We start from the raw sequence: 17,362 nt of genomic DNA on the forward strand, positions 1-17,362 counted from the left end.
AACACACACATTATTTTAATAACAGATGCACAATGCAGCACATTTGTATTCATCTTAGTTCTCAGGATATTGCACAGATATTTATAACACGGGTACTTGAAACCAGTTGAACTTTCTTCTGTATGTCTATGAATAGTTACTGAGAGGTGTGTGTGTGTGTGTGTGTGTGTGTGTGTGTCTGAGACAATCGGCACCAGGTGCAGCAGCAGTGTATGAGCAGCTCTGTTGTGTTGAATACAGCTTTGTTGTGGAGCTGTTGAATAGAGCTGTTAGTGACAGTCACAGTGCTGGTGAGGTAACCGCTGCACACTGCTGCTCTCTCTTCAAAGATGTGTGTGTGTGTGTGTGTGTATTTCTGAGTTTGCATTATTGTTGTTAAGGCGGTTTGTGGTTTTGGAGCTTTGAGATGAAAAACTAAATTCACAAAGGGTCTGTTGTTAAGCTTTATTTTAGGAGTTGTGTTCAATTGTGAGTCAAGTTAGTCCTGTACTGGGGACGGCATTTGGATATCCCCCCCTATCCACTTTTGGTTTGCATTTTTAGAGCTGTGTCGTTCAGTAGCTGAAGAAAATCCCTGTTAAATAGTTTCTTTATCTTCACTCACCTCACTCCAAATGTAAGAACATTCAACATGTGCACGATGAGGCTTTTCAGTGCCGTATTTTTTTTTAGCTTTATTTTATTCAAGTGTGACATGAAAGGTGAGACATCAAAGAAAATGAAATGTTAAACCAAAAGAAATGACAAATGAGAGGGTGAAAAGAAAAAAGGGTGGAGGGGGGGCATATTGATATTAAAAGAAAACAGTTGCTGGGGTTTGTATGCATAAAGGCATGCTGTTACATGCATGGAGGTGTGAGAGAGGCAGTTTCTGACAATATGCGAGACGAGCTGCACAACGGTACATAGAAGAATACCATGGCCACCGTCGCCACTGTGCTACCATCTCTATTGTTACCTTAAAATAGCCTAATGATGATGCATCAAGCAGCAGAGAGAGCTCCAGGGGGAGCCCTCACAGGAGTCCTGACGTTTTTATTTTTCCATTTTCTTTTTTTTCCCAGTTACATACAGCGGAGAGAAAAGGTCTACACACCCCTGTTAAAATGCCAGGTTCCTTATGATGTAAAATAATGAGACAAAGACAAATCATGTCAGAACTTTTTCCACCCTTAATGTGACCGATAATGTGAACAATTCAATTGAAAAATAAAAACCCTCAAATAACCTGGTTGCATAAGTGTGCACACCCTTAGACTAAAACTTTGTTGAAGCACCTTTTGATTTTATTACAGCAGTCAGTCTTTTTGGAGTCTATTAGCATGGCACATCTTGACGTGGCAATATTTGCCCACTCTTCTTTGCAAAAGCGCTCCAAATCTGTCAAATTGCGAGGACATCGCCTGTGCACAGCCCTCTTCAGATCACCCCACAGATGTTCAATTGGAGTCAGGTCTGGGCTCTGGCTGGGCCATTCCAAAACATTGATCTTCTTCTGGTGAAGCCATGCTTTTGTGGATTTGGATGTGTGCTTTAGGTCGTTGTCGTGCTGAAAGGTGAACTTCCTCTTCAGCTTCAGCTTTCTTACCAACACCTGAAGGTTTTGTGCCAAAATTGCCTGGTATTTGGAACTGTTCATAATTCCCTCCACCCTGACTAAGGCCCCGGTTCCAGCTGAAGAAAAACAGCCCCAAAGCATGATGCTGCCACCACCATGCTTCACTGTGGGTATGTTGTTCCTCGGGTGATGTGTAGTGTTGTTTTTGCGCCAAACATACCTTTTGGAATTATGGCAAAAAAGTTCTACCTTGGTTTCATCAGACCATAACACATTTTCCCACATGCTTTTGGGGGACTTTTGGTTTGTTTTTGCAAACTTCAGCCATGCTTGGATGTTTTTCTTTGTAAGAAAAGGCTTCCGTCTTGCCACCCTACCCCATAGCCCATTCATATGAAGAATACGGGAGATAGTTGTCACATGTACCACATGTACCACACAGCCAGTACTTGCCAGAAATTCCTGCTGTTCCTTCAATGTTGCTGTAGGCCTCTTGGAAGCCTCCCTAATCAGTTTTCTTTTCGTCTTTTCATCAATTTTGGAGGGACGTCCAGTTCTTGGTAAAGTCACAGTTGTGCTATATTTTCTCCACTTCATGATGACTCTCTTCACTGTGTTATATGGTATATCTAATGCTTTGGAAATTCTTTTGTACCCGTCTCCTGACTTGTGTCTTTCAACAATGAGATCTCTCTGATGCTTTGAAAGCTCTCTGCGCACGGCTTTTGACCGGAGATTCAACTACGAAAATATCAGGAAAATCCTACTAGAACAGCTGAACTTTATTTGTGATTAATCAGAGTCACTTTAAATGATGGCAGGTGTGTAATGACTTCTAGTTAACCTGCGTTTGAATGTGATTGGTTAATTCTGAACACAGCCACATCCACAGTTATAAGAGGGTGTGCACACTTATGCAACCAGGTTATTGTAAGGTTTTTATTTTTCATTTTTCCCCCTCGAAGATTTCAGTTTGTTTTTCTATTGAATTGTTCACATTATAAGTCACATTAAAGGTGGAAAAAGTTCTGATATGATATGACACATATTTGTCTCATTATTTTACATCATAAGAACCTGGCATTTTAACAGGGGTGTGTAGACTTTTTCTATCCACTGTATTGCTGTTTTTTAATACTAACAAATAATTACATCTTAAAAATCCTCAACAAGAAGAATGCTACATGATGTTAGACAAGTTTGTACCAAGCGCAGTTCAATCTCATTTCTAGATAAAAAAGGGGGGGAGGCTATTTTAGTAGTTTTATTTTTTTAACCAGCCTTTTAGAGAAACGCTAAAGCTGCAACTGGTTAAATGTGTCATCTACAGCTGGCATTTAAACTTTCAGTCAACTTTTTACAGATTTGCAGTTGTTGCTATTTAAATGAAGTATAAATGTATTGACCCCGCGACCCTGTACGCAGGATAAGCGGTTGACGATGGATGGATGGATGGATGGATGGATGGATAAATGTATTGAAGATAATGATGAAGGTTTTGTTATTATCCCCTCTGCTTGTTTCCCCTCTCCTCCTGCACTCCCTCCTCAGTTTCCAGGTGGCGTAGTTCCCTGTCCAGCCCCTCCCCCTCCTCATCCCCCGGCCCTCCTCTGAGTCGAGTGGCCGGAGTGTCGCCTATCAGTCCTTCCCCTTCAGCCAAACCCTGCGCCACAACCCAGTCGTCTGAAAGACATGGTAACCAGACAGCACAAGTTTGCACACATTTCTAGTGTGTGTTGAGTCTTTACCTCAAAAACTTTTACCTCCACAGCAGCTGTGACACTTACTCATACTATTACTCAAATTTTATTTCTGCTAAAACTTTCTCTTTTCACCCCTCCTCCCTTCCTCCCTCAGCCCCATCCCTATCCTCCCCGCTCCACCCGGTCCTCCATCGGACGCTGAGTCCAGTAGGGAAGGAGCTCTCCCCTGTAGCTGAGAGGACTCCCACGTTCTTCCCTCACAGCCGCAGTAAGCCTCAGTGCTGCTTCTCTGTTCCTGCTTTTCTTGCCCCATAGGGAACATAACATAACTGAATAGTCTGTGCTTTTAGTAATCAGAATATTGATGTGCAGGTGAAGACACTCGGTGTGAAACTGGGTCAGCCACAAGCTTTTCAGATTTTATTTCAGTTCTCATGTAAGTCCTGAGAATACGATGTTACAGTTTCACTGCTGCTTCAAGCTACGTTTCAGTTGCGGGAATAAATGTGTGCCAGCCTGTTGTGCATTATTTGTGATGGAAAAAAAATATGTTCCAGACACAGCAGAGAGCAAAGCTGCAGGGAACAAGAGAGGCTACACGTAGCAGATGAAACTAACAGCCACAGGGGCGCACTGGTGGCTTTGTATTTTTTTGTTGTTTTTTTTTGCCCAAGGCCCAGTCCCATGACCGTGATAGCCCAAACAGCAACGTGGCAAAGGCAGGGCCTACTCTTTAGCTTTCTGGATCTCTTTAGTTATGCTCTGTCTGTTGTTCTAAATATAAACTCACTTACATCTGTCTGCCTCATTTGTGTATCACCAATATGATGATGTGTTAGTCAGAGCCATAACTAGTCCAAATTCCACCAACCAAACTGTGTAAATTTTTTTAAAAATCACACAAATTCTGTGAATCATTTTAATAACTGTTCAATTTTATTTTCTTGAAATTTTATCACATTGCATTGTTGTCGAAATGTTTCAAAGCGTTATTTAGACAGTTTGGGGGGGGGGGGGGGTTTGGCCAAAGCAGTCACTTTTAAGATATTTAGTCTTCATACAAAGTTCTTGCGCTGCAGAAATTTTTGGTCCATAGCTGAAGGTAATAGAATGTGAAGCCTGAGGGATTTAGGACCAAAATGTTGTAAATACAGTGAGTGCAAGTGATTGACAAGATATTTAGTCTAAAACATGTCATAATCCGCCTACAACCGTATTATGTGTGCAGTCGAAAAATATAAAGTCCCCTTCAGGCCATTAAACCCCTCAAAGTCCCAAAAATGCTACAGAGGATGTGTCCTTTGTCCTCAATGGTAGATACTACTCTGATGCTTATTAACTCAAAAATTGTTAATTATCTCCAAAATATTAATTCCTCCTTCCAGCAACTCGTCTTTTCTGAAACTACTTCCAGATTAGAATAATCAAAAGACTGTGCTAGAAAGCGTTTTAATACTGTATAGACTATTTCTTCAGTGGAAAGTGAACATTCAATAGCGTGAAGTGAAAAAATATGTTGGTTTCTAAAGTTACCTAAAAAGGCTAATAAACGGTTTTGAAATCTTGGTGTGAGTGCAGACGCAAGAGCAAAATGTGATAAAAGGAATTAAGAATAATACAACTGATGGAAGGGATTAATTTAGAGAGCAGTCATAGAATATCATTAACCCCGGGAGAGGTTGTTATAACCTCTCTGATAATATTTCTGCCTCACTGGTGTTTAATAGACTCTAATTCTAAGAGCTAAGTATCCATTCGTTTGGATCCTTCGTCTTTATGTAGAGGACACTCGGAAGACTCGAAGGTGCTTTTCTTTCTCTTTTTTCTTTCTAAGCTACCAAAACTGCCTCAGTTGTAAAACACTGTGTCATAAACAAGCTAGAAAGGTAAGATGAGATCAAGGAAAACTGTTTTCTCATACTGGTTGTCTGTCCGTTAAAGGCCGCAGCCTCCAGTGCTCCGCCCTCAGTCCCCAGTCATCCATGGATAGCGACCTCGGTGCTTCAGAGGTGGAGGACGACTCCATCACTCTGGGATACAAACTGCAAGACCTCACGGACGTCCAGGTCATGGCCCGACTGCAGGAGGAGAGTAAGTGATTGATTCGGCTTAAGATTCAAACAGACACACAACGCTAGGCAGGAAAACATGCAGTTTGGCTTGGCCCACTGAGATTTTAACATGCCTAATGATGGTGTTTCTGTCACCAGAACAGCTGTTGCTCTGAGAAATAGTATATAATTAAAACTCCAAATTGCAGGGAATGTGGCCCGCTGCACAGTGGCTGTATTGTTTATTTTAGATCACTGGTTCCCAAACTAGGGAATGACATGGTGGATGGACATGGTCAGCAACAATACTCAGGTAGGCTGTGGCGTTTAAAAGATGCTCAGTTGGTACCAAGGGTCCCAAAGTGTGCCAAAAAAATATTTCCCACACCATTACACCACCACCAGCAGCCTGAACCACTGATAGAAGGCAGGATGGATCCATGCTTTCGTGTTGTTTACGCCAAATTCTGAACCTACCATCTGAATGTTGCAGCTGAAATCGAGACTCATCAGACCAGGCCACGTTTTTCAATGTTCTGTTGTCCAGAGGCCTGTACCACGAAGCAGGATTTGAGCTTATCCAGGTAACCTTGGGGTTAACCCTGGGTTTTCAGTACCACGAAGGTGGTTCACTTCTTACCGGGGTAGATCGCCATGGTAAATTATGCTGAACGGCTAACCTGCTCCGGAGCAGGTTATGTTCCACATAAGAGATTAACTCTATGAAAACGCCGCCTACTAACCAATCAGCTCTCTTGGAAAATGACATCACCATCTGTAGGGAATCCCACAGACTGTTTTAGCCAATAGGCTGCTTTATGTTTGTACCGGTGATGTGGAGAAACTCTTGACTATAGCGATAGGAGACTGATTAAAAGCCTTAGGCTATTGCTGCCTACAGGTTTTTACAGTAGGCTACAGCAGGATAAGCCTACTAACTGCTTTCAAATGTGTTTGATATTTTTTCATTTGCTCCCAGTCCGTTTCACACAGCCTGATGCAGCCGTTAAAATAAATTAGTTTTATTTGTCTTATGGGAGGCTGAATATTATGAGCAGTTTGGTAGGGATTTTGAAATACTAAATTTTAATATGAACGTAGGCTATCTATTTTAGGTTGGTATAGCTTTCTTATAGGCCTACTACAGAGACTGTAGTCTTGTGGGTGAGGGACGGTGAGTTTCCAGTCGCCTAAATGTTGAGATTCAGTCTTTCAGCCACTATTTGAGCACATTTTATGGCATGAATGGAGTTTGTTTCATTGCTTTATGAAGTTAATTTAAAACAATGTTTGGAACACTTTTGGGTGTGTTAAATTAATCTTATTTTTGAAGAGACGACAAGTTTTTTTTTAAATGAGGTGGAACGGCCTGTGTCTTTTAATGTGGAAACGCCGACACACAGCTGAGCTGAAAGAATAAGGCTGAGGAGATTTTCATACAGCTCATAAGAACACATCAAATCAATGCAATATTATAGACTACGCCTGTTCATTTAGACATTCAGACTGTCTCCCTGCATGTCAATATCAATTTTATTTATATTCAATTCAATTCAATTTTATTTATATAGCACCAAATCACAACAACAGTTATCTCACAGCGCTTTTCATAAAAGAGCAGGTCTAGACCGTACTCTGTGATGTTATTTACAGAAGCCCAACAGTTCCCACCAAGAGCAAGCACTAGGCGACAGAGGCAAGGAAAAACTTCCTTTTAAGAGGCAGAAACCTCGAGCAGAACCATGGCTCAGGGTGGGCGGCCATCTGCCTCGACCGGTTGGGGTGAGAGAGCACACTTAAAGCAACCAAGGTTGGCCAAGGTGCTTCACAGGTTAAATACAACAACAAGACACTACTCACACAGTAAAAGTACAGCAATAAAACATAATATACAGTATACGATATATAAATATATATAGTGATATTAAAACTGCCAGGAATAATAACAGACTTAACTTGAAGGATATGCCAAAGAAAAGAGATGCGTTTTTAACAGTGATTTAAAACGTTCGAGAGTTGGGGCGGTTCTGATATGGACTGGCAGGTTGTTCCACAGGTTAGGGGCAGCTACACTAAAGGCTCGATCGCCTCTGGTTTTAAGTCTGCTTCTGGGTACATCCAGGAGGAGGAGAATGGTGGATCTCAGCACTCTAGCTGCAGTATGAATGTGAAGAAGCTCCGTTAAGTACAATGGAGCCAATCCATTAAGGCATTTAAAAGTAAGATTTTAAAATCAATCCTGTAATCAACAGGAAGCCAGTGGAGGGAGCGCAACACAGGTGTGATGTGGTCCCTCTCCTTCTTTCCTGTCAGGAGGCAGGCAGCAGCATTTTGGACTAACTGCAGGCGCTGAATCGATGACTTGTCTAAGCCCACATATAAGGAGTTGCAATAGTCAAGGCGGGAAGTCATGAAGGCATTACTCGCCCTCTCCAAATCTTTAGAGGGAGATAGGTCTTTACCTTGGCTATAGTTCTCAACTGGAAAAAGCAGGATCTAACAGTGGTGGATATCTGTTTATCAAATTTAAACGCACAACACCAAGACTCCTCACTGTTGAGCGGCTGTTTGAAGTTAAAGGGCCAAGTGAATCTACAACAAGCAGTTCAGGGTGTCCAAACACTATGATCTGTCTCCGTTTAGGTTGAGGAAATTTAGGTTCATCCACGTTTTGATGTCCTTCATACAGTCAAGCAGGGGCTGCATTGAGCCCTTTGCTTTTACATTCAGGGGCAAATAAATTTGAATATCGTCTGCAAAACAGTGGAAAGAGACCTCATACCTCTCAAAAATGGAGGCCAGGGGCAGCATATACAAAGAAAATAAGACGGGTCCTAAGACAGAACCTTGAGGGACACCACAGGTAAATGGGGCTGTCTCAGAGGAATAGTCACCGAGGTGGACAGAGAAGCTCCTATCGGTTAGATAGGATTGAAACCACCTAAGTGCAGTACCTTTGATTCCCACACAATTTTCCAACCGTGACAAGAGGATTGAGTGGTCAACCGTGTCAAAGGCAGCAGTGAGGTCTAAGAGCACTAGGACGGCAGAGACTCCTGAGTCAACAGTTAAAATCAAGTCATTAAAAACTCTGAAAGTGCCGTTTCAGTGCTGTGACGGGGTTTGAAGCCGGATTGGAACTTTTCATAAACATTATTATTAATTAAAAATGTTTGCAGCTGGGTAAAAACTACTTTCTCCAGGACTTTAGATAAGAAACACAGTTTAGAGATGGGCCTGAAGTCAGAGAGAACAGAGGGGTCAAGATTTTCCTTTTTTAGCAAGGGCTTAAAGGCGGACAGAACATGACCAGAGACAAGACAGGTATTCTATCAATGACAAAATACATGGTCCAACGGTATCAAAGACTTTCAATGTAGGTGTAATAGTAGCAGAGTTTCAGGATTTGTAATGGTGTTAAACATATTAAAAAGAACCTGTGGCCTGTGACAGTTGTTGGCAACCAGCTTAGAAATAAAATCAGATTTTGCAGATTTTATAGCTCTCTGATGGTCAGAGAGATATTGCAGTAGGATTTCATATGACACTCTGAGTTTATCTTTCTTCCACCTTCTCTCAGCTTGCCGACATGCACGTCTGATCACACGGGTGGGGTCATTTAACCAGGGCATGTGTCAGCTGCAGGCGCGTTACTGTCATTTCTGTAGTGTTACAGTTTAATCCTCATTCATAAAATATGACGCTCTGCTGCCAGTAGACTTGTTCATGTCTGTGATTGGTCATCTGCTGCTAACACCGCCTCTTTTATGTGAAAGCGCTCCTGGCTGAATTGGGGAAACCCTGGGTTGACTTACCGAGTTGATAACCAACTTCGTGGTACCGCTTATCCTGATCGCGATTGTTAGGATTAGTTAAGCCAGATAATGAAAACATATCCTGGGTATGTTGAACTTGCTTTGTGATACAGGCTCCAGTTTTGGTGAGCCTGTGTGAATTGGTTCATTCTTTGCTTATTATTTGAGTTACTGTTGCCTTTCTTTCATCTCCAACCAGTCTGCCCATTCTCCTCTGACATCAACAAGGCATTTTCATCCACACACCTGCCTCTCACTGGATATTTTCGCTGTTTCGGACCATTCTCTGTAAACCCTAGAGATGGTTGTGTGTAAAAAATCATAGTAGATCAGCAGTTTCTGAAATACTCACAGCAGTCCGTCTGGCACCAACAACCATTCCACGTTCAAAGTCACTTAACTCCCCTTTCTTCCACATTCTGATGCTCTGTTTGAACTTCAACATGTTGTCTTGACCACGTCTACATGCCTAAATGCATTAAATTGCTGCAATTTGGCACGTGGCAGCAATTTAATGCATTTAGCTATTTGTGCTAACAAGCAATTGAACAGGTGTACCTAATAATAAAGTGAGTATATCTAATCAAAGACTATAAACCAGAGGTGGGACTAAGACATTGTTTTACAAGTCAAGTCATAATGTGCCCTTGATCAAATTTAATACCAATTTATATTTTAAAAATATATTTAAAATGAAAAAAGGTGTATTAAAAAAAAGCGTTAACCTGTACAGAAAAAAGGCAGAGGCCCAGTAATTATTTCATGAATTAAATGAAGTGCTGTATATATTGTGTGTGTGTGTGTGTGTGTGTGTGTGTGTGTGTGTGTGTGTATATATATATATATACACACCTGTGTATCACTGTGTGCCAAATCATTTCTTCTGATGTCCATCTGTCTCTCTTGTTCCCTCCTCTCTAATATTTTAACATATGTCACCAGATCTCAGAGCTCATCGGTACTTCAGCTTCATTAACCCCAGGAGGTGATGATTGTGTGTGTGTGTGTGTGTGTGTGTGTGTGTGTGTGTGTGTGTGTGTGTGTGTTGCACGCTGGTCCTCATATCTTGCTCCCCCAGGTCTAAGGCAGGACTACGCCAGCACGTCATCCATCCTGGCCAGCCGCCGCAGCCAGAGCTTCACCTTCCAGCTCAGCCAGCTCAGCGCCGGCCCCGACCTGGAGGAGGAAGACGAGGAGGACGACGAAGACTACGGCCTCCTGCCCCCCCCGCAGCCACGCCTCACCCGCCTGCCACACTCCCACACTTTCTCCAGCATCCGAGACTGGCGAAGAAGCACAAGTTCCCTCTCCACCCCTCCTTCCACCCCCTCAACTCCTCCGTACCTTTCCGCTGGGTTCGCCTTTCAACATCAGCCCCAGGGACTGGGACTGGGTGTGGGCAGCCCCTGCGCAGCCGAGCAGCAGGGCTTCAGACCAGGATCAGGTGAAAAAAGATATTTTCAACATTCTCTCTTGCAGTTCTGTGCAGATTCTGTTTGTCTTACTGGAGTCGAGGTGAAAAGAAACCTTCACCTAAGCTGCACTTACATGAACAGTAAATCAAATTTTACAGCCCACAACTTTACTGTTTCACTCTCAGAACTCTCAATTACACCATTCTCAGACGCTGCAGGCAGCTGTTTTCACCCACTGTAGTCTGTCTGTGCAGCACCAAATGGCAGATGACCAATGTTAGCAACTAGCTGGTGTAGCATTTAGCAGCGGAAGAGCCAGATATTCCCCTCAGCAGATGGTGGAGACCAAAACAGAGCTAAAAGGAGACTGAGTATTGCATTCATCAGGTGGCGAAAAACACTACTCCAAATGAGCAAATTTGGTTCACCGACAACTTGACAACTGTTTGTCAGAGGTAGAACAAATGTCAGTGTGTACTATTTTCAAACATTGATATGAATGTGAACAACCGGTACATGTGTTAAGTAATACAAGGTCAAACATTTCATAGATAATCAACAAAATAATAAAAGACAATGGTTGTAGGACATTTTTTAGCCTTTGCCTTAGAGGTAGGATGTTTGGACTGCTCCTTAATTAAAGGAGGTAGCTTATGGTACCAGCATGTAGAAAGGAATCCATATCTCATCTAAATATCATAATGTTTTTCATTGTATTTACAGTTTGTTCCGCTGCCCTAAAGTGGCCAAAAACTTCCATAAAGTTGGGGGACTCACCAGATAGAGCCATTAATGGTCAAAATCAATAGCAATATCCAAAAACCATGGATCCTATACTTCTCATACTGCAACTCGTGACGTCTTCGGCTGTCCCTTTTTAATTTTTAGTGTCATAAAATTGTAGAAACATGCTACCATAGACCTAGCTAACTATATCCCAATGTGACTGCTGTCAATAGTACTAATCAGTTATCTGTTTGTTTGTTTTTTATATGTTTTGTACGTGAACTATTTGTTTGTATTTGTATATACGTGTATGCCGTTGGGCGTATTGTTTTGGGGGAAACTTCATCATGGCGTCCAGCCGAATATGAGAGTAAGTCGACACGGTTTTCCTCTTAAAATACAATTTAATACTTCTAACCTCCATAAACACTGAATATTTGTTAGTGATTACAATCCTACTTTTCTGTGATTTCACACAATATGAAAATGTCTATGATAAACCCATTCATTCAGTACTTTTGATGATTCTGGTCATGTGTCGCCGCCCCGGACTGACCCACACCGTGTCCTAACCACTTAATAATAACCATCTAAGCCTCTTGTACAACTGCTGTTAAAGCTCTCAGACAGGCGTGCGTTTCCGTTCCAAAGATGAGAGAGAGTTTGATGGGATTAGAGTTGGGAGTGTATATCTGACTGAGGGGGCTGGAAACTGTTGTACAATGAAGACGATCACGACTAGCTTTATGTGCCGTCTTAAGGGATGTAATACAAGAATAGGCATAACCAACAGCTCACACTGTATTATAATGTATATATAATAGTATGTTGTATTTATGTGTTGCCAGTAAGACGGGTCTATTTTTACATTAAAATCTGCCCTAGTGCATCTTTTAACTTATTTACATTTGTGTGGGTCTATCTATCTCAGATAAGCTGCGGAGGAGCATGCCTAACCTTGTCAGAGCTCCCAGCATGCCTAGTGTGCCCATTCCAACCAATCCTAGTGCTTCCCATTCTTTGCTTCGTAACAGCCAGAGTTTTGATTCGTCCAGTGGGCTGGCTCGACTGCACTCCTCCAGTAAGATACCAGTTCTCTTGTTTTTATTTTGTTTTGGTTCATTATGAATTAACACATGCAGAAGGATCAATTCACTAATTCTAGCTTTCTTTTCTGTTATCCCCGCCCACCTGCAGTCCCCTCCCCAGGTCAGCTGCAGAACAGGGTCCACAGCGTCGGGAATTTCGCCTCGTTGTCGCGGCAACCATTGAAGGCCACCGCCTACGTCAGTCCCACCATCAAGGGCTCGCCCTCAATGCAGACCTCCAACAGCCTCCAGTCTCTGAACAGCGGCAACAGCGGGGATAACAACGGGGTCGGCAGTGGCATCCCACTGCCCAGTAAACCGGCTGGCGGGGGGGGGATGCCCACTTCCACCCCAAACACTCCCCGCAGCAGCCTGCCTCGCCCCGCCTCCTTTGTTGGCACCACAAGCTCCACCCCCCGCAGCAAGGTGGCCCAACCAGCACGAAGGTAAATCCGTTTTATGACATTATTATTATTATTATTATAATATTATTACATACATATTTTAAAGTGTTCCAATTGGAGAATTAAATACTTTCTCAGTAGGCCTAGATTGTTAGCCATGCTAGCAACATGGCTGTATGTATGGGCCTTGTCAATGGGTCCACCACTTTGGTCCAGACTGAATTATCTCAACAACTATAATATGGATAAGATGGATTGCTATGACATGTGATACATATATCTATTGTTGTCAGCGTTGGAATCCCACTGACCTTTATTCCAGTGCACTTATCCTGTGAAATATCTCAACATCAACCGCATATATTGGCACATCATTTTGTTCATACATTCATGGCTCCCTGACCGTTCCGCTAGCGCCACCATGAGGTTAACATTTATGGTTTTCTGTGAAATGTCTCAACAAATATTGGATAGATGGCCACATGGTATACATGTTAATGTCTCCTTCATGATGAATTTTAACTTTGGTGATCCTTTAACTTTTCTTCCAGCAACATCATCAGGTCAAACGTTGTCCAATACGTTTATTTTTACCAAATACTTACAAAACTAATGACATTCCCACCAACTTCAGCTGTGTTTAGTGCTAATTAGCAAATGTTAGCATGCTAACATGCTAAACTAAGGTGCTGACCATGGTAAACATTATACCTGCTAGCATTGCCATTGTTAGTCATGTCGCCATGCTTGTGTTGAGTTTGAATACAGCTTCACAGAACTGCTAGGGTTCAGGTTTCAGTTAAAACGAGCACTGGTGTGTTTGCCCGGTTCGGTATGGTTCTTTCGGGCTGGTGTGCTGTGAAGCTGTGAAATGAATTCTGGTGCGGACCAAACCACTGCACCGAGACAACCTGAAAAAGTGGATTTCTGGTGCGGTTTGCTTGTGACGTGAAACAATCCAACCAAACAGCTGAACTGTCAATAAATCCATTTGCTGCTCATGAAATGTGTTCAGGAAGCGAAGAAAGTGTCCAAAGTAAGGGATTATTTCAAGCTAAAGAAAACAAAACCTCTGTAATGTTACCGTCCGTCCATCGTAAAAAGAAACTTATGTTGCCTCAGCAATAGCACGACGGCACCTGAACAAAAAGCAGCCGGTGTTTTGCCAGCGGACCACAGACAAGGTAACAATAACAGCAACTTTAGCATTTAACTGAAATCATGATTGATTGTTGAGTTGAAGGCTAGCCAAAGTAAGCCGCAGAACTGAAGCTGAAACAAGAAGCTGAAAATGTGCACACGTGCGTTTGTTGTTCTCCTTTTTGGGCCGTGAGTTGTAACCTCACAGTCATGAGATAACTGGGTGTCAGGGAGCTGCACCTTTTTAACTCTCCTCCAGGTCTCTCTGTAGCTGTAGCTTGTGCTAATCCATCCTTTCACCCATATTTGTATTTATAATTGCCATCTTTATAATAACAAACAACAGCTGTTTCGTGTGCAGGATCGCTCCTGTCCCGTGTCACATTTCACGTGTTTTCTTGACAAAACGTCGTTTGGAGACCAGCATCGGGTGACACATCTGCTGTCAGCTCCTGTAGTATGTGTGTCCCTGTCACCGATCAGTCACATAGTATGAACGCCACAACGACTTCAAGACTGCCGTCATATGACGGCAAGTTGTATGAACGGCACAGCCATCGGCTGACGCTGAAAGTCTGCACGAGCCTTTAGTAGAACTTGGATAGCACTCGGGTGATGTTTGTGTTTGTAAAGCAGCTGTGTAGTTGTTGTTCTGATGTTTGCTGTATGACACACTATAAACGTGCACAGCTGATTGGAGGGGGGGTGCCGCTGCCACCAAGCAAAAGTACTTCTTAAATGACGCATCGATGAATCGTTGAAATATCTATCGAAGCTTCGAATACTAAAATCATCGTTAGCTGCAGCCCTAGTAAAATATATACAGTTATAGTGTAGAAAATAATGCCGTTGAATGACGTCACTTCTGACAAACTGTACCCTATTCTCCCCTAAACACCAGTCACGTTCTGAAATCTTCAGAACCAAATATATTTTTCTATTTCATTAATTAATAACAATTCTATCTAAAACAACATGGTACTGGCTCGGACAACCATGTATATTTGATTGTACTCTGCATGGAGTAATGGAATTAACAACTTTTCTTAATACCGATATCGGCATTGTATATCGGCCATCAGCCACCCTGCATCTGAATATCGGCGTCGGCCATTGAAAAATCAGTCGACCACTACATTGTTACATTATTTATGCAAATCATTTGGCAACCACGTATGCATGTCAGCGCAGGGTATTTTCCATGACTAATAAGTTAAAAGCAGTTTAAAAATGCTGTGCCCCCAATCATTACTGTACAAGACGCCTCCTTTTTGTCCTCTACATCAGCATTCATAGCATGCAGTCAATCTGCAGTCTAATAATCCTAATAATGGCTATAATCATGTATTTCTTCATGAGCTCTTTGTGAGACCAAAGAACATAAATATACACATCAGAAGCATTAAAGATATATATAATAATATATAATATTATTGAATCTTAGTTCTTGTCCTGTTCAAGTTCACACTGACTTTTTACAATTGAAACAAGAGGAGTAAACATGACTGAGAGGGAACTTGCTTATTGGACAGTTTTGTTATCCTGCATCATCAGAACATCACCAGGTCCCACGTGGGGGAATCAAATTCCAGGGAGGATGTTTAAAGTAGTCATTAGTCAAAGGAGTGTAACAAAACAATTTTAAGAACTGCCAACTAATGTTCCATATTCACATTTGTTTTGCACTCCATTGCTTTTACAAATCATGTCTTAAATTTCCCAGTGTCTAATCTTAATTAGCAGCCTGTCTGTTATTTACATCTGTAGTCTTGATAAGTGCCACTGAATTAGTAGGCTTAGTAAATATACCCTTCTCTGCCTTATAAGATGATTTTGCCATTCTTTTATTTTCCTCAGTTTACTGACGCCTCCAAAGAGCTTGTCCACCCTCAGTGCCCTTCGTGACAGCAACTGGAGAGACGGCTGCTACTGATGAATGGATGAGCTGGCGCAGTAGCGCAGTGGCACCCCGCTGGCTGGGGTAACTCGCTACACCTCAACATAAAAGGTTTTCCAAGGGGACATTTGAATGGGTTTGACCAAAAATGAACTGTTAAGTTGACCTTAAATCTGAGATCCTGCATTGAATAGTTCACTGTCATCCCAAAGGGACTACAGCTGAACTGATCTCTCCTGTCATCCATTCAGTTCTATGCAGAATTTCTTCGGGGAAGGTGGGTTGTTGGTCCGTGCCAAGGGGGAGTCATTCCCTGTTGCTCTTGTGCAATAAACCATTGTGACTGTAGGGTACCATTAATACTAACCTGCTAAAGAGGGCTGCCAGTTTTTATGAAAAGAGCATCACAATACTGTATGTATTTATTTATTTATATATTTATTTTGAATAAAAGTTTTTTTGACTAATCAGGTGTTTTCTCTCTGGCAACAAGCGCCAATGATGCTGCTAAAATTGAGTGAGTCCCTGTTAGTTTGGGCACATTTGGTAAGATTTTTTACAGGCAAGATATTTAAGTATCTGTGTACAAAGCTAACTACTAAGTGTGCATACATATATATATTGATGCAATATTGTTGAATTTTAAATGGGAATCTTGACCAAAATGAAAATGTCTGAATGTGTTTACAAAATTGTCTCACTATGGCGTCACAAAACTTTGTGAATATTAACACTTCAAAATTGTTTAATGACCTGTAAGAGATCTGTTCTTGTTGCACTTTGTATAAATCTCTGAACTTACTGATATTTTTATGTTCTGTTTACTAATGTTTGCACTTCTTTTACATTTGATCTTCTGGATTTCGGGGAAACAATGTTAATTCAATGTTTTGGGGAGATTTCACAGTTCCACACGGCATAATGTAGCACCCTTTGTTTGTAATATTGGACTTGTGTTTTTAATTAACAGTGACCATGGCACATTTCACACAAACCCAACACTTTTGTTACTGTGATTGACTGAATGAGTGAAGCATTTTAATAAAACACACCAAACTAAAGATGTCTTTTTCCTTTTCTTTGTTGAATATAAACATGTGACTTTTAACCAGTAATGCAGTTATACACTGCCTTCATTTTGAATACCTTTCTTTAATAATGCAAACTGGATTTAACATGCTGTCATTAGATGCAATATGCTGTGGTAATGGCATCACAGAAAGGTTGGTTGTTGACATTTAAATGTTGCCACCTAGTGGTAGAATTTCAAATAGCTGTTTGATTTTAAGTCATGTTCATGGACTGCATGAAATATTGACTGATTGCACAAAAAGGGAGCAATTTAACATTGAAAATATAATATAGATAAATATGTTGAATGTCAACAGTTTTAACCTGAAGTAAAATATATGTATAATCTACACAAACAATTGTAACATATTTTAACACTTTGCTATACTGCCATCTCTTGAGATTGTTTCTGAATGCAGGACAACAGCAGGTCCATTAGAACTGAAGTGGGTGTCCTGCAGTTTAAAGCTTTTGAGTCCGATCCTGATTCAGTG

The 17,362-nt window shown here is 41.6% G+C and overlaps 1 protein-coding gene across 1 annotated transcript; it reads left to right on the forward strand.

Moving 5' to 3' along the window:
• Window positions 1-879: 879 nt before the first annotated feature.
• Window positions 880-16,858, forward strand: LOC119884599 (SLAIN motif-containing protein 1-like). The gene is made up of 9 exons (XM_038694986.1): window positions 880-901; window positions 3,110-3,253; window positions 3,416-3,529; window positions 5,203-5,352; window positions 10,206-10,571; window positions 11,627-11,638; window positions 12,200-12,349; window positions 12,466-12,802; window positions 15,758-16,858. The coding sequence occupies exons 1-9, from the start codon at window positions 880-882 to the stop codon at window positions 15,831-15,833; spliced, it is 1,371 nt and encodes a 456-aa protein (XP_038550914.1). The 3' UTR covers window positions 15,834-16,858.
• Window positions 16,859-17,362: the final 504 nt, after the last annotated feature.

Source organism: Micropterus salmoides, unplaced genomic scaffold, assembly GCF_014851395.1.
Source record: "Micropterus salmoides isolate LMB-PRFRI ecotype aquatic unplaced genomic scaffold, ASM1485139v1 Ms_hic_scaffold_3578, whole genome shotgun sequence".
Classification (NCBI taxonomy): Eukaryota; Metazoa; Chordata; class Actinopteri; order Centrarchiformes; family Centrarchidae; genus Micropterus; species Micropterus salmoides.

Coding starts and splice junctions, on each gene's coding strand:
- LOC119884599 (XM_038694986.1), top strand. CDS start 880: ATGCGAGACGAGCTGCACAACG. Junction 902..3,109: donor GCGAGACGAGCTGCACAACG/GTACATAGAAGA, acceptor CTCCCTCCTCAG/TTTCCAGGTGGCGTAGTTCC. Junction 12,350..12,465: donor GGCTCGACTGCACTCCTCCA/GTAAGATACCAG, acceptor GCCCACCTGCAG/TCCCCTCCCCAGGTCAGCTG.